Here is a 22,529-nt window from a genome sequence, read left to right as displayed (position 1 = left end):
ATCTATAATGTTCTGTAGATGTCATAAAAACCGTTGGGACTCGAAGGAAATAAAATACCCCACAGGCTGTTTTTTTTTTATCTGCTTACGCACACCCCCTAAGAAAATTTTGATAGCCTCGGAGTTTTTTTATATTTTTTCTAAGTTTTTTTGACTTCTTCTTCTCCGAGGTTCGGATCCATGTTTTTGTAACCCCTTAACAACACATTCTTTTAACTCCACCATTCTTATCCATCTCCTTACATTAGTCCATGTTCATTGTTTAGATATATCCTTTGCCAAGTAATTCAAGGCATTTTTCGAGTTTAGATTGTACAGGAATAATAAGAAGAAATGCTAATGAAAGACCAGTATATTTAATGTTCTTTGTTTCGAAGTATATTAGAGTACTACAACATTTATACAAAGGAGCAGGATGACTCGTTAAGCCTGCAAGAAGGACGTATAATTAGTTCAAAGTATCAGAAAGGACCGCAAGTATGTAGATTGGCGTAGAGTTGGGTTTCATGATCCACATGAAATTAAACAGCCGCGGAAACAACGTTCAATTTTGCGACAACCGATTCAAACCTGGAGTTCTTTCACCATAGCCCCACATTTTGATAAGAAAGCAGTAAAATCTGTCACAAGAAACGTAACAAGGACCAGTATTCCAACTCTGCGATAGTACGCAGCAATGAATATGGACATATAAATTGGTCCCAACTCATTTTGTGCTGCCCAACAAATTTCAACGAACCTTGCAATTGGCTGAATAACGAAACATCATTGTGTAGAAGTGTACCTTCGTTCTTCTTGAGACGAACAAAATGGAATCTTGTGAAATCATCAGTAACTGCTTTGATAGGACAGGCTCATACAATGATAAGATTTTGTGGGGTATACATATGCATATATCATCTGATTTTTTTGTCGAATTGCAGCATATAATTCGGAGTTCAATTCAGGAACAATGACTCCGAGATATCCAGAAATCGTTTCCATTGTCCATGTTATAGATTTAAGCTTTTATTATTAAGGCAAATTAGGGAAGTTAATTTAAAATTAAAAAGGATGTAGATACGTTCAACGCTCGATAAGAAAAATACGGTAACAAAAACCCTTAGGGAGATCTAGTCGTTGTAAGATAAAGTAACATACATTATATCAATAAGAGCGCAATACTCCAGAAATGTCTTTAATCAGATGAGATTTACTTTTCTTCATATAAAATTTTCGTACAATTGCTGCCAAAAAAAAAAACTCAAGCCCAAATTTTTCGTGAGTTTCCTCACTAATAGAGGCAACATCATCTTCAGATGAACGTGCAGAGCACCCCAATATTTTAATCTACTGATTATTACAGTGAAAGAGAGATCGAATATTTTCCGTCTAAGCCCTCGTCAATTTGAAATTGTCTGATTACTCCAGCGAAAGTGAGATCGAATACTTTCCGTCCAAAACATCATCAATTTGAAATTTGCAAAGGCATCCAAGGCTGGTAAAGTTATCTTGAATTTAGAACAAACACTACTTTTCCTTGAGCAGCGTTACTGTCGAGATGAAAAGCAGAATGTGTTTCCAGTTAGACTATGTAGAATGCTACGGAGATCGCATGATGGCTTTGGAAGTCACATAAAGCTTCCCTGGCTATCAGCACCTTCTGCTACTTTGACGCAAAATAAGCGCGACAGATGGAGTCACCAGTTCCAGATCTAAATCCTAATGGAAGGGAAAACTCTAGATAAAGGAGAGCCCTATATGTCAATGAACCTGTAAAAATCGGCCAGATGAGGTGGGCGCAGTATGAATTAAACACGTCTCTTAAGCCCAGCTTGTTTAATTCTGCAATTTCCTTTCCCAAGATGATCCGACTTTTCCATTTTATGGTACAATATCGGCTAACACTCTCAAGAAATGTCTCTAAGCAATAAAGTAAATCTATCCAATATTTGATACTATAGCCTGCTTATATATACACCACTTAAGCTTGTTCATATTTTATATAGTACCTAGCAGACAATAAGGCATGTGCCAAAAATCAAGAATGGTTGGAACGTTTCCTATTCTGTCCTGTAGAGGCTGTGAAAAAAACCCCCCGACCCAACCGACGCGTATTTGATGGCGTAATGAAAAATTTTCCAGCCGATGAACTCAATTACCCGGACTCGCCCGTGCCAATATTTTTTTCCTTCTGTGTCACCTTGTCATTGACTCCATCAAAATTTTTTTACAACCATTAAGTTTAAATTAAACTTTGTCAGCATCAACAAACTCCTACTTTGCACACAGTTATCCCCCCTTTTTTCTAGTTCTTTCGCTATTAGTCAACCAAGTGGCATGTCACCTTCGCTTACTGTATAAAGAAATGTTAGCAGATATAAGTCATTCAAGATTAATGTTCAGCTTGGTTTGTTTCATATGGTATCTCGCGATACTCATTATTTCATACCTGGGCTTCTTTGAAATACTATCTAAATTTAAAAAGAGATCAAAATTATGGGAGAATAACCATAACCACATGCAAGGGGAGGTGGAACTTCATAAAACTAGAGGAGAAGAAATCAACAACAACAACGTGGAAGAATATGAGGGTGTGACAATTATTCGTCCTATAAAAGGGATTGATCCAGAATTATCAAGTTGTTTAGAATCTTCATTTTGTCAAAATTATCCAAAAGATAAACTTCAGATATTGTTTTGTATAGATAATCCCCAAGATACACCCATCCCCATCATAAAACATCTCATTGCCAAGTATCCCACAATAGATGCTAAGATTTTAATAAGTGAAAATTATAACAATGATATTGGTCATAGTGATGATTATTTCGGTCCAAACCCCAAAGTTAATAATTTAGCCAAAGGTGTTTCACAAGCTAAATATGATATATTGTGGATAATGGATAGTAATGTATGGGCCAGTTCTAACATTTTAAAGAATTCCATACTCACAATGAAATATAATTTAAATAATGGAAGACAATTAGGAAGTAGTGGCAACAGAAAAGTCAAACTAGTCCATCACGTTCCATTAGCCTTAAGTATCAACAAGCAACCAAATAATTTCAAAACTAATGAAGACTTGGAATATGGATTAACACCCGTCCAATCAAATGATTCCGATTACTGTTCAAATTCAAATTCAAATTCAAATTCTTCATCTTCATTAGCATCATCAGTCGCTATACAAAGAAAACCGTCACCATTACGTGGCCCAAATTCATCACCACCCGAACCATCAAGTTCCAAAGAGACATCACCAATAGCATCCTCCCCCATCATATCCAGAAGAAAACATCTTTTTAAGAGTCTCGGAGCCAAGCTAGATGAAATGTTTCTCCACACCTCCCATTCGAAATTCTATGTTGCATTAAACAATATGTCCGTCGCCCCTTGTGTGAATGGGAAATCCAACATTTATAGAAAATCAGATCTTGATCGATCCGTTCAATTAATCCCATCACAACCTTGTCCATTTTTTGCCGATCAGAATGTGAAAAATGACGCAAAGTATTATTCATCTTTAGGACCCGGTCATTCGATGAAATTCTTTTCTAGATATATTGGGGAGGATAATATGATTGGAATTGCCTTATGGGAGAATTGTGCTGGTAGGACCGGGTTGACGGGGGATGTTGTCGTCCAACCCTTGAGTGGAAGTGATAATACTTTGAATGATTATATTATGAGAAGGGTAAGATGGCTAAGAGTAAGGAAATATATGGTTTTATTAGCCACCTTAATTGAACCTACTACTGAATCTATTATTTGTGGTTTATATGGAACATTCGGACTAAGTGCGTTGTTTTTCAATTGTAGATTCTATTGGCCCTGGTTCATTTTTCATATGGTAATATGGTGCTTGACTGATTATGTGCAGTATAACACGTTGGTCGGGCATGTATTCAACGATCAGAATTTAATCGGATATGTTCCCAAATGGTTGCAAAAACGACCAGACGAGGACCGTAAAGTGATAGATTGGTTGTATATCTGGTTTTTGAGAGAGGTCTTGGCATTGCCAATTTGGATTAGTGCAATTTGGGGCCATGAGATTGATTGGAGAGGGAAACCTTTCAAGATTAAGAAGGATTTAACTGCAGAGGAATTGTAATTGTTTTTGTATTTTGTTTGGAATTTTAAGGGAAATAGATAGAGTAGATTGGATATATAAGCAAGATGCTACCAATGTAGAAAGGAATGCGTTGGTAGTATAGTTCAATATATAATGATAGAGTTTTTACAATTTGAGAGAACCTATGGTAAATGACTACCCATGTTGGACATGATTTTTTTTGACTAACTACAGAATAATCATTTATCACAGAACCAACCATGTAACCAGCCATTGAGTTTCGTGTAGCTCCAACGGAATTTCTTGTGTTGAGTCACTAGCCACACCTCCAACCTGGAGCGTTTTGCGCATTCCGGGTTGAATAGTATCTCTTGGTCTTTCTTGCGGAGGTTCTCACATATGCAGTTTATGAACGTAGTTCTAAATTAGACCAATTTCGGTTCAGATGGTCTCGTCTAGAAATCGAGAGGTTGATGCAATTTTTTGCAATTATTTTCAATCGTCGCATTTTTTTCATGCGTTTCAGGCTTAGTTTCATGAGCGAATGTTTACATTCTGAAACACTTCGGGTATTGTGCCAGTATTTCATACTGACCATTGGTTAATGCTGAACAGTGGATTAACTATATTAAGTATATATACATTCAAACCTCGGCTATGCTCTTTCTTTTTGGTAGTCGTCTACAGAACGCTAGACTTAAAGCAGAATGCATCATATTTCTCCATTCTTCCCCCCGATATGATGAAACAAACAGTAGAAAAAAATACATTCCCTGGCAACTACTGATGGTTCCCAAGTACTTTGGAAATCGGTAACATGTCGGGTTACATAACCCCAGGAACGCATGATGCTGATCACAAGGCATTACTGAACATTGACTAAATGCTGTGACCCTTGGCTCTACTGAATAAATAGTATGCACTTTTACTGTTGGGAAGAGGACGGGCAGACAGGCTATAATTATATCAATTATGATCCACGCTCACTGGATTGGGTTTAGCCAACGTTATGACGCACAATATGTCTTTAGATAGCAGGTCGATGCCAACTCAAGTAGATACATGTTCGTTGATCTATAAATAGCAAGTACTAACAAATCTCCTGTATATAACCCCGTAAATCGAAATTAAAAACGCGTAAATTCTATTTATATTCTTTGCAGGCTGAAAAAAGTTGGCACCAACGACAAACAGTATGTCACAGTAGGCTAAATTTAAAATGTTCTAAACTGTAATTGTCAATTACAATCTAGATAGAAAGGGACTATTCCTAAATACGAAGGTTCTACCAGTTAAAGTAATGTGTGTAGCTACAATATAAAATCTTAATCTTGACTATTTTGTAAATATAAAGTTGTCGTTTCCTAATTAAGTTAAATTACATTTTCGCATTTAAAAAAATAATTTATTATCTGCACAGAAAAATTATAATAGAGAAAGAATGAAAGAAAAAGATTTTAATATTTTTATTTTTTCAGTTAAAAAATAAAAAAAAAACTTGTTTCAGAAATAAAAAAAACTTTTTTTTTGAGTTTTGAAATTTTAGTTAAGAAAAACAATAAACGACGATTTTTCCCAAAGTTTCCTACTTAGAAGCAAAGGCAAGAAAGGAAGATAATAATATTGACATTCATTTCCCGTTCTTCCTTTTTTTTACAAACCATTTCCCCCATTTCAGGTTGGATTTTCTTTTTGACTTTTATTAAAAATACATTTCCTTATAGATTTTGCCCGTATCTGAACTCAACGTGTGGCTTGGAATTATCATTGGGACTAATCTACAACGCACTCGCTAAATAATATATAAAGACCCAGGGCTCCACTCTCCCATCCCCCAAAATTTTAAGAAGAACACGATTTCCTAAATTATTCAAACAACGTCAAACACAGTGGCCATCGCTAATTATTATTAAATACACGTAATATTATGACAGAAGTAGAAATGCCGCACGGTACCCCTAATACGAATCCATTTCATGCGTCAGATTCAAATAACGGTTCTCTAATAGCACCAGATAACGTCAGCAACCATTCTAGAGAAATTTGCAAGAAGTGTAACCAACCGATTAATGAAGGTCATGCTTATGAGCTTGGTGAAGATAGGTGGCATATAAATTGTTTCAACTGTTCAAAATGTAATATATCATTAGGTTGTAATTCAAATTTCCTCGTATTGGGTAATGGAAATTTAATCTGTTCAAATTGTTCCTATAATTGTAAACAATGTGGAAGGAAAATTGATGATTTGGCTATTTTGACTGGGGATCAAGCTTATTGTTCAAATTGTTTTAAATGTAGAAGTTGTAAGAATAAGATTGAAGACTTGCGTTATGCAAGAACCTCTAAAGGGTTATTTTGTATGGAATGTCACGAGAAGTTAATGGCTAGAAAGAAGAAGTACGATGCAAAGAAGAAAAAGATGGCATTGATGGGAAAGCAGAAACAACAACAACTGCAGCTTGAAGAGGAAGAAGAACAAAATTCACAAGCACACCCCCAACCACAACACCAAACATTGTTGCAGAATTTACAGCAACAAGAAGATGTCCGTGGGTCCGTCGATTCTCATCGTGAAAGCCTCATTCAAGCTTACCTTCACACAAATTTAAGTGGCACTTCAGATTTTGAAACACTCAAAACCCCATCACCTGCATTGCTGAAGAATAAGAATTTGCCTTTACCCCCACCCATAACTGACGGAACCCCTAGAACTCCACCGCTTGATCCAAATTCAAGAGATAAGCTGAAAGATTCAACACCTATATCTTTTATCAGTACAGATATCGCAACAACAACGAATGTTCTGAGCAACGTTGGAAGTCTCACCCATAAACAACTTAAACAGACGGAAGCGGTAGATAATGACTTTTCAATAGAAGAAGTACAAAATTCCGACGAAGATGAAGAGCAAGGGATCAGAAAGGAAACTTCTTTAAGACATAAATCACATTCTCCTTCAAAGCTACAAAACCATGTTATTGCCACACCTTCAAGCAGCTCACATGATACTGAATCAATTCTTGACAGGTCAATATATAATGAAATTCTTGTGTCTACCCCACCACCACCCACCAGTGCCCCAGAAGGTACAAAAGCTGTGCTCCAGTTAGAACCGCCGGCCAATATTGCAGTTACTCCAAAGCAACAACTAGCTCCACCAACTTCTAAGAATGTGCTTATCCTTTCACCTAATCAATACAATGACAATCAATTCCACAATATGGAGCCGATAGGGTCTCAATCACCAATAAAAAGCTCTGGTGCAGGAAGTACTACAACCACCAGCACAATCAATTCCAATTCCAACTCGACTACTTCATCTTCTAGTGCTACTCTTGCACTTCCAATTCCAGAACCATCCAGATCTTTAATTTCTTCTCCAATAGCGAAAGCAAATAGACAAGCTCGCGTAGTGGAAACCACAAGCGACGAGATTCTCTCTCAAGAAATCACAGACGATGACCACTTAAATGACTTATCCAGAACACCATCAAAACCAAAAAGTCCATTTCAATTATCTTCCCCACCTCCCAGAATGCCAGTCCCAAGTACACCTCCGGTTTCTATACCTTTCCACATTCATCTGACTCCCGACACTAGAGAATCAGAACATAAGACAGCCAAACCAAGTGACCCACAAGCAGAATTGAAAGGTCTTGGATTATTGACGGGAGAATCAGACGTGATTCAGCAGCTGTTACAGGAATTACATTCCGGGTCGCCCAAGAAATCTTTATCGTCTCCAATGAGTATGCAACCTGACAGAAATGAAGCTGTTTCCAGTAATGGCATAGGCAGGAAGTCATCTTTGCTTCGTGGTCTTAAACATAATAGGTCCTCACTGGGCAGTATTTCCAATTCTATAGCTGGTTTCTTTAGTGGAAAGAAAGATGACAAGACTCATATTCGTCGTGTTTCTGATGGGTCGACGAGCCTTATGGTAACTAGTCCTATGATTAGTCCACCTATGAGACAATTCCCAGCTCATAATCTTTCTGCTGAGATTGAGGAGGAAGAAGATAGATTGAATGCGTTAAAGGATGAAGTCGTTGGATGGGAAAAGAAGAAGAGAAATTTGGAGGAAGATGTGAAGGGTTTATCGACTGAGAAGAATAGATTATTGGCAGAGTTGAAGGCTTTGCAGGTTAAGATTACGGCTGAAGGTCTGAAATATGATAATTTGATAACGGAGATTAATGCATTGAATTTACAAAAGATGAAACTAAAAGAAGAATCCAAGCATGCTGCATTAACTAGAACTATGACTAACATTGAAGCTGGTGACAATAATTTGACTCCAACTAATAGTGCTGTATATTCAGGACCACTTTACAAAGGATCATCAGATGATATCGCCATGTCTATGACTGAAGCCACTACGATAAATGAGGAAGCTCCTGATCAACATAAGTCTACCAGATTAATGTTCTGGCGTAGAGGAAGGAATGACAATAGTGCTGTCGCATCCAATAACAGCAAATCAGGCTCCAATCTATCATTAATGACAAATTCCAATTCACAGACAACCAGAGCAACCCCAGCTTCTACTGGGAAAGGAAAATTCACTAGATCCATATCCACAAACATCCTAGATTCATTCATTGGTGATTCACATAATAACAATCACGCAAATGGACTCGTAAATTCTGCTCCATTGTTCTCTACCACCATTGCGAGAAGAGCCGAATCTGAGGGTGCTGCTGTCCCATTGATTATCCGCAAATGTTTGACTGAAGTTGAAAAACGTGGGTTGGATTTCGAGGGTATATATCGTATTTCTGGTGGGAACTCGTCTATTACAGTAATTGAAGGTACATTTGCCAATCTTAACCCGAAGCCAGATTCAAAGAGTTTGAATAAATTGAATGAAGTGTTGGGTTCTGGAGATATTAACTCCGTCACTCTGGCTCTCAAGAGATATTTAAGGAAATTGCCTGACCCGATAATCAGTTATGATTTATATGACGCGTTTATTGATATTTCGAAGATGGAAGCAGATCGTTCTGTTAAGATTGAACATTTGAAGAAACAAGTTGTTGAGAAATTGCCACAAGCTAATAGAGAGACTTTGTCGTTATTGTGTCGTCATTTGAGGTTGGTGGATTCGATGAAGGGAATGAATAAAATGAATTTCAAGAACTTGTCAGTGGTTTTTGCTCCTACTTTGGCTAGAGATGAAGTTGGTGATCGAGAAATGCTGGATATGGCATATAGAAACGAGACTACGGAGATATTATTATCAGAATCTGATAAGATATTTTCTTAGCTTTAGTTTGGTTTTGGGAAACTTAGAGTAGTTATTTTTTGTTGTTTATATTAGCATGTGTAGAATTTGATTTATAGGACACTTTTTTTTAACGAATAGATTTAATTTAAATTTTCAGTTCATAATTAGTAATTCTATCAAAAACAATGAAATGACCCCCCAGATTAAGGTGTTGCAATTATTTAGAATGTCCTGCACTGTCACATCTATTAGTCTATATACAAGCAAGTTGATAAATAAATAAAATAATTAATAAGGTAAACCATCTGTTTTGAGTTCCAACTGAAGGTAGGTTTGGGCGTTAGTTCATTTGTCAGTTGTTCAACCTACGCTCCCTAAGTGCATCCAAATCTCTATCACTTTCCTTAATGAATATCCTTAATTTGTGGATCCAGATACATCTCCCATCTTCTGTGACCAACTCTTAGCAAATGTTCAATAGTGCTAAACTGTTTCTTAGAAATGTGATGATATTTTTCGAACTCGGATCGAATATAATTTCTCCAATGTAACCTAAACTCAGCAGGCTTCTTATATGAGGATCGTATGCATGCCCTGTATAACTTTAGCACCTCTCTTTGGAGTCCTGACAATCTGGCCATCTTTCTTATCTAGATTAAGATGGTAGTTCTCTGTGGTAGTTTCTAGAAGGAAGATGTTCTTTCCCCGGGCCCGGAGAAAATGAGATTTGACGTTTCGCACTCAAGTTTCCTGCTGGAAATGTCGTCCAAAATTACAATTTGAATAATGTCGCGAGATGAGGAGAACAGATCACCGACATTCTTATCATTCGATTTGATCATCATGTCAACAATTAAGAAGAGTAGTCCAGGCAATTCCCCAATATTAAAAACGAAACTATATTACAATTCTACTTATCGTACCTAAGGCAATGTATCAAACAGTCCTATACACGAAATAAATATCTAATTACCTCCCCAAGATTTAAAAGCACACCAACAGTCCTCTATTGCATGTTGGTGAAGTCAGTTTCACCTTCTCTATGACCATCACAGTGGGAGTTAGCACCGCAAGTACAAGCATTCTTGGCTCTTAAACCACATGAGCAAGCGTTGGTAGCGGCTGGAGCAACATTTTCAACGTTAGCCTTATCACAGTCACAATGTAAAGCAGGTCTGGCACCACAGGAACAAGTGGATTTCTTTGCACAGATACATTCAGCAGCAGAACAGGTCATTATTATTATTTATTATTAGTTGTGGTAGTATTTAGAATAAAAGGATCTAAGTTGATGATAATAAAACAAATATTAGATGGAATAATTCTGTAAAGATATTTAGTGATATTTATACTTTTTTTTGATCTTAGTCGTACCATACCTGCGGAGTTGCACGGAGGGTTATATACAGGACGTTTGGTCACGTGGATATATTTTCAAATCCGCTCGACCAATAAAATTGTCAGGATTTGTCATCGACTGGGTCTGCTTACTCTTCAGCACGTGACATGGATTTCCGTTGACAGAATGGAGCCAATACATATCTAAATGACCAATGACAAGTACCATAAGGAGTATTGGATAGGCTATTGTATAGGTGCAACTTCATACTTTTTACTCTGACAAGTACCCTTCCCCTCCTGTTCTTTAACACGGAAAATATAGTATTGACAACCGCTAAGCAGCATTATTTTCGCAGCAAAATAAACTCTACTTGTTTCCAAAGAAGCGTGCTTTTTCTCTAAGCCTTTCTAATCTTGCACGCAATGGTCCCAATTCACTAAGATCTTCAAAATCATCATCGCTTGGTTCGATTGGTTTAGATGTCACTTTTGGCGATACATGATTCGTTCTATCAGTGACGACCGGTTCTTCAGTTGCACGCGTCACTTGTTCATCAGCACCAGTTGCCTTCTCGGCAGCTTCTACATTCAGATCTGGAGATCTATATTCATTTGTATTAGGAATTCTAAGTTCAGGCTCAACAATATTTGAAAATAAGGTTCCTGTGTTTGACCTTCTCCCTTCCCCATTCTTCTCCAAGAATACATTCTCAACATCAAAACTTTCTCCTGCCTGTGAAACTCTTCTTCTTTTGTTTGGTACTTCTTCTACTGATCTGGTAGAACTCATTTCCATTGTGCTTAGTTGGGGCAAAGGAGGTGGCGCATCATCCACATGCTGGCTCGTTGGTATTTCTGATTGCGAATCGTTGGAAATCGGTGGTTCCAAACCATTTGCATAGCTAAGCGGTGCAATTTGGAGTCTTCGTGATGGTGTACGACGAGCGCTGGAGCTAATATCATTTGTCCTATTTCCAGGAGTGTTCCTCCTTTGCAGCAGACTTCCAATATTTTCTTGTTGCCCTGAGGTGCGTAGGATCAGTCTGGGAGTTTCGTTTCCTATTTCCGACAACAATACTGGCGGCTGAGGGATCGTAGGGGATGAATTTATGTACTGATCGATCAATGAGCTTCGCTTTCTTTTGGCTGAATCTTTTCTTGGAGAGATTGACATCCTATGATAATTATCGCCTGATTGTCTTATTGTTAGCACTTTTGATGGTGATTGCAAATTTCCTGGTGTTTCAGATATTAACGTTGGAGGAATAAGAGAGTTGCTATCCGTTAATTGTGCAAGTTCACTAATCCGATCTCTTGCTTTTGTTCTCTGTGGTGTAGACGATTGAACTTTGTTTCGAGGTTGGCTGCCTTGAACTGACCATGTAAGAGAATCCTCCTCATCCAAATTTGTACGTCTCAATTCTTCGGTCCTCAGCCCAGCAACAGTACGTCTATCAGCCTGACTAGATTGTTCAGCACCAGCCACTTTCTCGTTATTATTTCCAAAGCTGGCTCTAGAGTTGGGTGTAGCAACTTGTGGATTTATTGGCTCCTCAAAAGTATCTAAAGCAACATTTGCAGCATTCTCAAAAAATCGTTTCCAAAATCCCGAATTTGCCCAAACCTTATCACATCCTTCATTGTAACCACGAATTGCAGGTATAATTCGATCATTGATTATAAAATTGACACGTGAGATACTGCGGTCAATTTGTTGTAAAACGAGGGTGGTCTCTTGGTCAAGCCTTTCGGACTCCTCTCTTTCCGTGGATAATCTGTCTTGATTCACAGTGGACTTCCTCCTTAAAGAGGATGGTGCTATAGAGACTCTTTTCATTATGAATTGCCTGTTGATTCTTTGGATCTCTGTATTCTGAAAATAATGAAAAGTTGTTGATCCTCTTTTGTTGTTGTTTTTGTCTTTTTTTAGAGTGAAATAAAAATTACAGATTGAGCGTGATTAACCTGTAAATCTAGGTGATCCATTTTTTCCACTTTAAAACTTACTGGTTGGAAGACAAAAGGGTTCTCTGATCATCATCTTGTTCTTCTTCATACCCTTCGCGAAACCTTCCAACAAGGAGAAAAGAGAAAGCAATAGAAAGCCGAAGAAGAACATCCAATGGGTAATATAATGTCAGTTTCATTTGCTCCAGAATGTACAGATGCTAAGACAAAGTATGATGATTGTTTTAACAAATGGTATACTGAAAAATTCTTAAAGGGTAAATCAGTTGAGAATGAATGTAGTGAGTTTTGGGATACATACATTACTTGTATTAATGCAAATTTAGCTACCAAAGGCATTAAGCAAACATTGGATAAAGCTAGAGAAGATCAACCGTTTACTTCTGAGGAATTGAGGGAAAGTGCAGGAATTCTGCCTCCAAAAGGCAAGTGAAAAAGGGTTGGAATTTATACTGGGATTTCCCAACCATACAATTTTCCTAGAATTAAGTTCACCTAGAGCTGAGAATCTATATCCATCGTACCCCCATTAAATTAATGATAATGACGTCACGCTTGTACATACATATATACATATATATATAGTTTAGGTTAGTCCCCTTTGGGACATCTAAATATTGAAAATACTGAAAATATTTGTTAATCTGGATCCTTCAGATCTGAAGAAACTTATGATTTCCAATTTTCTTAAGCATACGCTTACATGGAAGATCTCTTCAATTGTATGACAGAGTTGATATTTGTGCATGAGGGTACTGATCCTTGTAATAATCAGTCGATTATTTATAACACTGGAGTCTCAACTCTGATTGTTCTGTTCTCTTCTAAAGCTCCAGAAAAAAATCCATTGAAAATATTTGATTGTTTTTCTTTTTGGTGATTGACCTTCTTCTTCTGGTAACTTACAGACAGACAATCCAATTCTCAAAGATGTTAGTAGAGGAAATACCGAAAGGATCTAATTCGAATTCATCGACCATTTATTTCAGTTCATCAATCAATCTCACAGCAAGACTGATTATTCCGAAAGAAGATGCAACATCTCAAGGCGATGCTCCCGCTGTCGTAAACAAAAAGGGTAGAGCCAAAGTCAATTACAATGTGACTCAACTTATGAATGCCCAAGTCCAACTGAATCAAGAGACATCCCTGAGAGGTGGTTCTGGTGCTGGTCCTCTCAAAACCACTCAACAACTTCAACTAGAAAGACTCGTGTCAAAAAGATTAAGTGAATTAAATCAAGAATCAAGTTCTAAAGGGTTTGAATTACCTAAAAATTTCACATATAACACTATACATTCATCTTCTACTCATAAGAAATCACATAAGTCAAAATTAGGGAATACACCAACTACAAAGAGAATCTTGAGTGCAAGAAGAAATTTAAATCTGTATTTTGAAGAGGAAAGAAACTTGATGTCAGTAAATACTATTCTTGCTTTAAATTATCAATTTGTTGATTTTGCTGATGTTGAAAGGAAATCAAAAAAAGCAAGAATAGATTCAAGGATCTATCGTCCCAAATTACGATTGTGTTGTATATGTGGATCGAAATCGAATTATTCAAGATGTCGTCTTTGTGGTTTATATTTTTGTTGTGTCAAGTGTAATAACTTGCATCAACAACTGAGATGCAGTTGATGAGATATATATACAATCTATCCAGAACTACCTTTAATTGTAATGCCCTTGGAAGAACCATGCATGATTCTTTGCCACTTGCCTTGACTTTTTTGGTTGCATTTATTTTTAATATTTTTTTTGGGGTAATTTTTTGCAAATGCATTTTCCTAAAATTTTTGTGTGGTAGAGTACAAGGATGATACTATAAAGATTTCCATATATCCCTAACCATTGTTTTATTAGATCCATAAAAACTTTCACAAAAGCTGGGACCCGTTTCGTTTTTTCCTGAGTTTACGTTGTCTCTTTTGTTTATCCAAATGAGATATGAAGAAATCCCTTATATTTTCCATTCTTTTAATCCTAGCCGATTACGTTATAACGGGAGAATACCCAAAATTTTCAGGATCCAGCAATAATTTATACGACTCGAAAATAAAACTGACAAAACCAAAACCAAAACCAGTTGCATCTCAAGATTATTTGAAACTAGTAGAATTTGCCAATCTAGCGGCTGTGGCATATTGTGTTAATAAAGGATTACTGAAAGGTTCGTTGGGAAATCAAGAAACTGGTTGTCCTTTATCTGCATGCAAAAATCCGATTCTCAAAAATGTGGAAATTGTCAAAATCTTTGATTTGAATAATCGTGGTGAAGTTGGAACTGGTTATTTTGCAATTGATAGAAAACGAAAAGCTATAATATTGGCATTTAGAGGCACCTCGTCAAGGCGAGATTGGTTTACTGATATAAATTTTATCCCAGTGAAATATACACCTATTGTATATGACGAAGATTTTGCTAAAGAACCCTATATCCAGACCGAATGTAATGGCTGTCGTGTACATAGAGGATTTGGACATTCCTTGAGGGATAATTCAGGTTCAATTGTTAGTGCTGGGGTGAAGCTTAAAGATAAATATCCAGATTTCCGATTTGTAATCCTCGGACATTCCTTGGGTGCAGCCTTGACGGTCTTGAGTGGAATTGAATTTCAATTATTAGGATATGATCCTTTGGTGGTTACATTTGGTGGTCCAAAGGTTGGAAATCAAGAATTTGCCAATTTTGTTGATAATTTATTTGATACTGAAGAAGTAGAGAAGGAGATTAATGAAAAGAAGAATTTTTCAAGAGGATATATTAGAGTTGTCCATAAACATGATATTGTCCCTGTATTACCGCCTTCTATTTTGTTTGCGCATGCTGGGTTTGAATATTTTATTGAAAACAAAGAATTACCTCATACTGAAAAAGATTTGGACAGGAGAGGACTTGATTATTCGAATTTGTTAACCAAAAGAAGTTTAGACTTTAAACCTAGTAGATTATGGCCAGATCAGATGGGGAAGTATGAACATACCCATTATTTTAGAAAAATTACAAATTGTAAGGATGAGGATGAATAGTTGTATCTTTTCTATAGACATGTTACATAGACTTTTAATACAGAACAGTTATGCTATACTTCCGTTTTTGTACCTGTACTCGTCGACGACATTTTACAATGCCCTTTCGAGCATTTCTTGTTTATTACATACCTTGTATCTGACTTTACCTAACTCTTTTCCCTTCTCCAATTCGTATGCATCTAATTTCCCCCAATTCTTCCAATGAACGATATCCTTATTCAACACTTGGGTTATATCTCTTTCATCCTCAATTTTCAATGCGTGATTATTGGTTAAGTCCTCCAACATCTTATCAGCAGTGTCAAAGGAGTCCATCATAGTGGTGGCAATTACCCCCTTTGGACCAGTCTTAATCCATCCGGCAGTGTAGAACCCAGTCTTGAAGACTGCATTGTGTTCATTGTCTTTAGATTCTACGGATAATACTCTCCCTTGTTTATTCTGGAGTTTATTATTTTCAAACCAGATACCTAATTCTTCGAAACCCGTTAATGGTGTGCCCTGGTATCCTATTGAAACAATCACCAACTCGTTTTTAAGTTCGGTTTGTTTTGATGTTGGTTTGCATTTGACATATGGGATGAGTGGGTCGTGAACTAGTTCGTTTTCGACAAATGTGGTTGATGCAAGTAAGGTAGGATCTTGAGGATTAAGAGTGAATTTTATTGGAGATTTGAGATACTCTAATGACCAAGTGTGGCTCTTGGGTGTTTTATCTTCCTTAGGAGATACGTTGAATTTCTCAATAATTGACAATTTTCTTTTATTTACTCTCCCGAGATTCAGTCTATCAATTGAAGATAACAATGAATCGTCCATTGGGATAAAACTTGCATTTTCTAATTCAAATAATTCACGAATTTCTTTATTCGAAAATGCAGATTCTAAAACACCTCTTCTACCAACAATTCGGACATTCTTAACTGTAGATTTTTCAAGTAATGCCTGGGCTTCGGTGGATATATCAGTCCTGGCCCAATGTTCTTTTGGATCAGCCAACAATATCCTGGCGACGTCAAGTGCAACATTCCCATTTCCGATAATACTCACGTCTTCAATCTTATCCAAACTTGGTGGAATGAATTTACTTCCAGTTTCGTAATAATCAGGATGTCCATTGTACCAGTTGACGAATTGACGTGCCGGCATAACTCCTGGCAAATTATCACCTCCTGGGATATTCAATTTATTATCTGCTGCTGTACATCCGTAAGCAAGTACTACAGAGTTATAATGTTTTTGGAGCATATCAAGTGAAATATCCTTACCTACATCCACATTTCCCAAAAATCTCACAGAATGACGTTGGTTATCCCCATTTCCGAAATCATTCATGATATCGACTAAATATTCTTCACAATTCTTAACTTCAGGATGGTCAGGAGCTACTCCATACCTACTCAATCCAAATGGTGTTGGTAAACGTTCAAAGAAATCAATTGATAATTTCATATCTGGTGATGACTTATTTAACAAATGATGAGCAGTATAGAACCCACCAGGTCCAGTTCCTATAATTGCAATCTTATATGCATTGGTATTGAGGAGTCTATGTGAATATGATATCCATCTTATCCCGGTTCTTAAATGCATGGTTGTTGTGGAGGAATGATAATAAATTCGATCCGCCATCAGCATTAAGAATTGAAAAACTGTGGGTTCAGGGTTTTAAACATCCATACCGCAATAGTTGAGAAAACGACTTGTCACGTGACCAATGAATACTTTTAACCTTGGTTGAAAACAACGAATCCGTGATAGTTTAGTGGCTAGAATTACCGTTTGTCGCATGGTAGACCGGGGTTCAATTCCCCGTCGCGGAGCTTTTTTTATATATTTTTGCATAACTTGTAATAACCAAGCAACATAAAAGATGATGAATCCAAAATCTGGTGTTATTTAAGTTTAATGGATGTAGAATATTTTTTTAGGTGAAGGTGTTTAGTTTATTTTATAATATATTTTGTGCATTTTGCCACGACCATTGTTATATTCCATTTTATGGGGGAAACGCGCAAATTTTGCAGCCATACAAATTTCTACTGTTACAACAATTTATCGAAATTTACTAATACATTTTGTTTTTACATATCTATATTATAATAGCTATAAAATGATTTAATTTGGAGAAACCGTTTTGAAAAATCAGACATAAATAGAACGTGTGGGTTCGTTTAAATCCATTCCCAGGAAATCTTAATTCTACCTAAATCTTGATCAGCAATCTGTCTGAAAGCAGCTGGAGAGAAATCCAAATCATGTGGGGCACATCCCATACATTTATCAACAATAGTAACTTCGACAGAATTACCTTGGTAGTAAGCTCTAACCTTTCTACCACAGATTGGGTTATGGTTTGGATTAGCATCGATCATTTCAGGATCCCAAATAGCAGGAGACACAGCAACTACAAATTCAGATTCATAAGAAACAAACCCACAGGCTCCCATGCCAGGGTCATAGTAAGTACCATCTCCATATCGCAAGTTTGCCGGTTCCGGTGTTGGGGCAGCAGGCTCCACTCCGATTGTAGTTTCAGATGTTATGGTGATAGTTGTTGTCAGAGTGGAAGTTGTGGTATCTTCATCTTCTGGGACTATCGGTTCAGGTGTTGGAATTGGCCAAATGGTTTCTCCAGCTACGTTAACTACCACAGTAGTAAAAGTGGTGCTAAATACGGTGTGAATTGCTGGAGCAGCGTTTATGAGCTTCAATGCACATAAACTAAATATAATTGAAGAAAATTTCATATCGAAGGAAGGAAAATAGTTGGTATATACTTGTTTAATGAAGGGAAAGTAAGTTATAAAATAAAACAGATAAATGAAGGACTGTTATAATCTCTAAAATGAATGAGTATGAGTTAAAGAAATAAGAAGTAAGGATTCAAAAATTTTTGATTGAGGATTATCAGATACCTTTTATATTCCAATTCTGTTTCAATTTCTTGGTAATTTTCAAAGGAGAAGGTTTCAAAATAAGTGAAGTTTGTTAAATTATCTTGGTAAGAAAACCGCTCGACGTCGCAAAATTCCAAGGTTGCATAAACTTAATTTATTAAGTACGACCTTTTTCCAGTCATCAGCAATAAGGTGACTGTTACAACCTTACACGACGAGGAATGGTGTCCTGTATTTGATCTTCGCGTATTAAGCTCTGGAATTTAACTTTTAGGCTTACATTTTTAAGTTTTGTCGAAGTTTCCAAATCGCTATATGATTATAGTTTGAGATTTGTATCATCATAAACTAAATCGAAAGGAGTTGAATAATGATGCTTGAAGGGCTACTGGAAAATAAAAAATATGAAACTAAAAAATACGCGGGCTGCAAAATCTACTTTTCAAGGGTTAAGGGTGTGAGTGTTCCTGTAACAGATCTTACTATGAGAGAATACTACAAGGACATAGGGGAAGTGGCATTGTATTCACTCCATATGTGTCTCTCAATGACCCAAGGGTATGTTATACGGAGAACGAGCCATATTGAACATCATATATAACCCAATGCTATGATCTATACTTTTTTTACGAATTTTAGACTTCAATTAAAGACAGAATAGGAAAGGAAATTAATTGTTGTTGGATTGTCAACGAAAGTTTCAGATTCGCATCGAATTGTGTTCATTGTGTTTTTTCTTGTCATAAGCGAAAATCAAAATACGAAACTCCCCCTTTCGCAAAAAATTAAAAAAATAATTTATAGTCTAAAAAATATTGGTTACGCGCACTGAGTCAAATTTTGCTTTCGTTTCCTCGGACAAACCAATTGGTTCTAGATGCAAGCAAATATAGTTGGTTTGTCATCCAAAAGATGGGGGGCTATTTAACAGGATGGAAAAGATAAGAGATATACGCATTTCTAATTTTGTGGCTCTGTAGATTGTATGTATTCAGGTTAAAATTTTATTGAGTATCCATTGCAATGAATGAATTACAATAATTAGGCAAAAGGATGGACGAACGCTGTCGCCAAGAACTTAAAGTTGAGCAGGAATCGCTACTAGAAGTATAATTTGGACGTCCATAAAAGGTTCAATAGAAACGGTTAAGCTTTTTCGTCTACTCTTGACATAATTTATCTTGAAAAGAATCAGACGGCTCTCGTACGGGATAATCCCAAAAAGCCCCATAAAACCTAACTTCTTTGGCTCTTTCATTGTCCTTCTTCTTTTGAGAAGATAAACAAATGAATTGATAAATGATTTTGTGAAAAGTATTCAAACTGAACCACCGTATTCGCAAACTTGTAGTGCCATCTTCTAGAGATCCATAAGCAATTACAAAAGTTGAGCTTTAATCCAACCAGAATACTCCCCCAGTCCTAAAAGAGGTTTACTATTATAAAGCTTTTGTTCTACATTTCCAGAAATTTGAGGAATAATTATCATTTTATAATAGATACACATACTCAAAATTAGAGGAACATATGCGAGAAGGCAAATTTTATGAAATCATAGTCCAAATAATACTAGTAATACCAGCCGAAACCCAAAAAATACAACGTAAAAAGAAAATCAAATGATACCGCTTTAGAGCCATTCCCAAGTAATAGGAATTCTGCCTAACCCAAAGCTTCCCAACTGTGAGAACGCACTTGATGAGAAATCTAAATCATTATAAGCACAAGCTTCACATCTATCAACAATAGTAACATCAACTGATTTCCCTTCATAATAAGCTCTAATTCTCTTTCCACAGAGTGGGTTATTGTTTGGATTCCCATCAATCATGTTAGCATCAAACATACCATGAGAAACGGCAATGACATAGTCAGAGCCACTATTGACAATACCACAAGCACCTAAACCTGCGTCATAGAAAGTACCTTCACCATGGTTCAAATTGCTACTTGCTGCAGGAGCAGCAGCTACAGTTGGTTCAGGAACAGGAGCAGCGACAGTTGGTTCAGGAGTTGGAGCAGGTGGTGGTGGAGCTGGAGTTTCAGTAGCATCAATGACGATTGGTGGGCGTGGAGTATCTACTGCTTTTGGAGCTGGATCGTTTACTGGAACTGGAGCTTCTGCAACCGGTTCAGGAGCTGGTGCTGGAGCTTCTGGGGCCACCGTTGGTTCTGGAGTAGGAGCTGGAACGAGGGTTTCACCTTTCAAATTAACGATAACAGTAACATATGTAGTACTGTAGACAGTGTGTAAAGGAGCGGCACTAATGGCACTTAATAAGATTGAGCTGGCTATAATCGAAGATAACTTCATATTTAAAGAATGAATGTAGTTGGTTATGGAGTTAGAAAATCAAAGGGAGTGAATGATTAAATATAACCAGAAAGGTGAAGGATTCTTATAACTGTGTGAGTGGAATGAGTGAATGAATGTGGGATGAACAAAACGACAAAACACACAAGATTTTTTTAAGTTTTTTTATGAAACGGATTCTTGGCTTTTATACTTAAATTCCATTTTGGACTATTTCCAAATTTTAAATGGAAGCTTTGTGTCCTAAAATGTACATGTACGATGAGGCATGGGCTACCAAACTATGGTTGTAGAGAAATTTAATTAGAATTGAAAATTATTAACCAATGAAAGTTCATGGGTTTTGAGTATGTTATATAATTTGATAGTAGAAAGTGGTTGTGCTACCCCGGTTTCTAAGACCAATAACCTAAGGGGCTAGAACAAGAAAATATCTTATCTAATGTTTCAGATGTATTTTCTAACTCTCATTCATTTGCTAAGAGAAAGAGGCGCTTGTGTAAGAACATATCCCTTTCCATTCTCTCCTCTGAGCAAAAGTCAGTTACAGTTGACACACCACTTACCAATCGTACATCCATAAATTCATTCTGTATAAGATTAATCGTATACATTTTCAAACCAATTATTTATAATTATTCGTTCTTTTGTCTCTTCTTAAATGTGTGGAACGACTTTGTCACATTAATTGTTGTTGATGCTCGTCAAAAGTTTGTACTGACGCCAAGAGTTTTTGAAATATGCCACCTTTAGAAATGTAACATGAGTTTTTGTTCAATCAGTGTCTTGAAACATAGAATTATGACGTTGATGGAGAATTGAACATGACCCAGAACAGGTATTCAATTTGGGGATAGGCTGTGGGGTATCACATGTTTCATCATAATAATATTTTATTTTTCACTATATTAAGCGAGAGAGCGAAAAATATTTTGCAACCTTTTCAACAATAAAATAAATTTACACTTCGAATTTCCAGTTTTGCTTAAAACAAAAACAAATAAAAATAGGTGGGCAACAAGATCTAAGGTGACATTTTACAACAGTTTCTCAAACAGCTATGATATCATCATATTTCAATAGTCAGTTTGAGAGAACAAAAGTTGAAAAGCTCTTTATGCTTGGGGCAGGGTAACCCACATATTTCCGAGTATCGTGTGCACAAAACTGTGTCCATTCTTAATAGGGGAAATGGATCACCCGTTTGATATGAGTTTGTAGATATATGTATTGTTCCTAATGGAAAACATGTTTACAAATGTGAGAAAACCTTTGCGCTACGAGATCGAATGAGAGTACGTGTATGCTTAGTTTGGATCTAAATCTAAACCGTCTCTCAAGTACGTGTATTTTATGTTACATTAATGACGAATACATCTTATGAATAAGCTATGACATACGATTCAGGTCATAAGAAAATTTTAAACTTGCCAAGGAATCCCAAAAATTCCGGTTTTGACACTTGGATCTAATTGCTGCAATTTTTTTTCTCGAGAACCTTGGGGGGACTTATTAGGGGATCTAAGATTTAGAACACAAAATTTGACTTGAGATTAGCTGTGACGAGCACAGCTGGATGTCGTATGTATATCGTTAGAGGAGTACAGACATCTGCTAGAAGAATACGCTGCCCACCTCTCTAAACCAAGTGAAATCATGTAAAATACTGGCAAACGCAAAAAATGA

The 22,529-nt window shown here is 36.7% G+C and overlaps 9 protein-coding genes across 9 annotated transcripts; 4 read left to right on the top strand and 5 right to left on the bottom strand. All coding sequences in view use genetic code 12, as the record gives it.

Annotated features, from left to right (window-relative positions):
* Positions 1–2,500: 2,500 nt before the first annotated feature.
* Positions 2,501–4,096, top strand: HSX11 (Hsx11p; the record flags this gene model as incomplete). The annotated part of the gene is made up of 1 exon (XM_049404878.1): positions 2,501–4,096. One exon carries the CDS (start codon positions 2,501–2,503, stop codon positions 4,094–4,096), a length of 1,596 nt encoding a protein of 531 aa, XP_049265421.1.
* A 1,888-nt stretch (positions 4,097–5,984) lies between these two features.
* Positions 5,985–9,323, top strand: RGA2 (Rga2p; the record flags this gene model as incomplete). The annotated part of the gene is made up of 1 exon (XM_049404877.1): positions 5,985–9,323. One exon carries the CDS (start codon positions 5,985–5,987, stop codon positions 9,321–9,323), a length of 3,339 nt encoding a protein of 1,112 aa, XP_049265420.1.
* A 967-nt stretch (positions 9,324–10,290) lies between these two features.
* Positions 10,291–10,521, bottom strand: CRD2 (Crd2p; the record flags this gene model as incomplete). The annotated part of the gene is made up of 1 exon (XM_049404876.1): positions 10,291–10,521. One exon carries the CDS (start codon positions 10,519–10,521, stop codon positions 10,291–10,293), a length of 231 nt encoding a protein of 76 aa, XP_049265419.1.
* A 471-nt stretch (positions 10,522–10,992) lies between these two features.
* Positions 10,993–12,462, bottom strand: ASK1 (Ask1p; the record flags this gene model as incomplete). The annotated part of the gene is made up of 1 exon (XM_049404875.1): positions 10,993–12,462. The coding sequence occupies one exon, from the start codon at positions 12,460–12,462 to the stop codon at positions 10,993–10,995; it is 1,470 nt and encodes a 489-aa protein (XP_049265418.1).
* Positions 12,463–12,747: 285 nt separating this feature from the next.
* J8A68_001241 (uncharacterized protein) lies at positions 12,748–13,026 on the top strand (the record flags this gene model as incomplete). The annotated part of the gene is made up of 1 exon (XM_049404874.1): positions 12,748–13,026. The coding sequence occupies one exon, from the start codon at positions 12,748–12,750 to the stop codon at positions 13,024–13,026; it is 279 nt and encodes a 92-aa protein (XP_049265417.1).
* Positions 13,027–13,523: 497 nt separating this feature from the next.
* Positions 13,524–15,626, top strand: J8A68_001240 (lipase family protein; the record flags this gene model as incomplete). The annotated part of the gene is made up of 2 exons (XM_049404873.1): positions 13,524–14,136; positions 14,542–15,626. 2 exons carry the CDS (start codon positions 13,524–13,526, stop codon positions 15,624–15,626), a joined length of 1,698 nt encoding a protein of 565 aa, XP_049265416.1.
* Positions 15,627–15,719: 93 nt separating this feature from the next.
* ARH2 (NADPH-adrenodoxin reductase) lies at positions 15,720–17,222 on the bottom strand (the record flags this gene model as incomplete). The annotated part of the gene is made up of 1 exon (XM_049404872.1): positions 15,720–17,222. One exon carries the CDS (start codon positions 17,220–17,222, stop codon positions 15,720–15,722), a length of 1,503 nt encoding a protein of 500 aa, XP_049265415.1.
* Positions 17,223–17,803: 581 nt separating this feature from the next.
* J8A68_001238 (RlpA-like double-psi beta-barrel domain-containing protein) lies at positions 17,804–18,379 on the bottom strand (the record flags this gene model as incomplete). The annotated part of the gene is made up of 1 exon (XM_049404871.1): positions 17,804–18,379. One exon carries the CDS (start codon positions 18,377–18,379, stop codon positions 17,804–17,806), a length of 576 nt encoding a protein of 191 aa, XP_049265414.1.
* Positions 18,380–20,159: 1,780 nt separating this feature from the next.
* On the bottom strand, positions 20,160–20,843 carry J8A68_001237 (RlpA-like double-psi beta-barrel domain-containing protein; the record flags this gene model as incomplete). The annotated part of the gene is made up of 1 exon (XM_049404870.1): positions 20,160–20,843. One exon carries the CDS (start codon positions 20,841–20,843, stop codon positions 20,160–20,162), a length of 684 nt encoding a protein of 227 aa, XP_049265413.1.
* Positions 20,844–22,529: the final 1,686 nt, after the last annotated feature.

The sequence above is a fragment of the Hemisphaericaspora subhashii genome, assembly GCF_019202705.1.
Source record: "Hemisphaericaspora subhashii strain CBS 10753 chromosome Unknown scaffold1, whole genome shotgun sequence".
Classification (NCBI taxonomy): Eukaryota; Fungi; Ascomycota; class Pichiomycetes; order Serinales; family Debaryomycetaceae; genus Hemisphaericaspora; species Hemisphaericaspora subhashii.
This window is presented reverse-complemented; position numbering and strand designations above follow the sequence as displayed.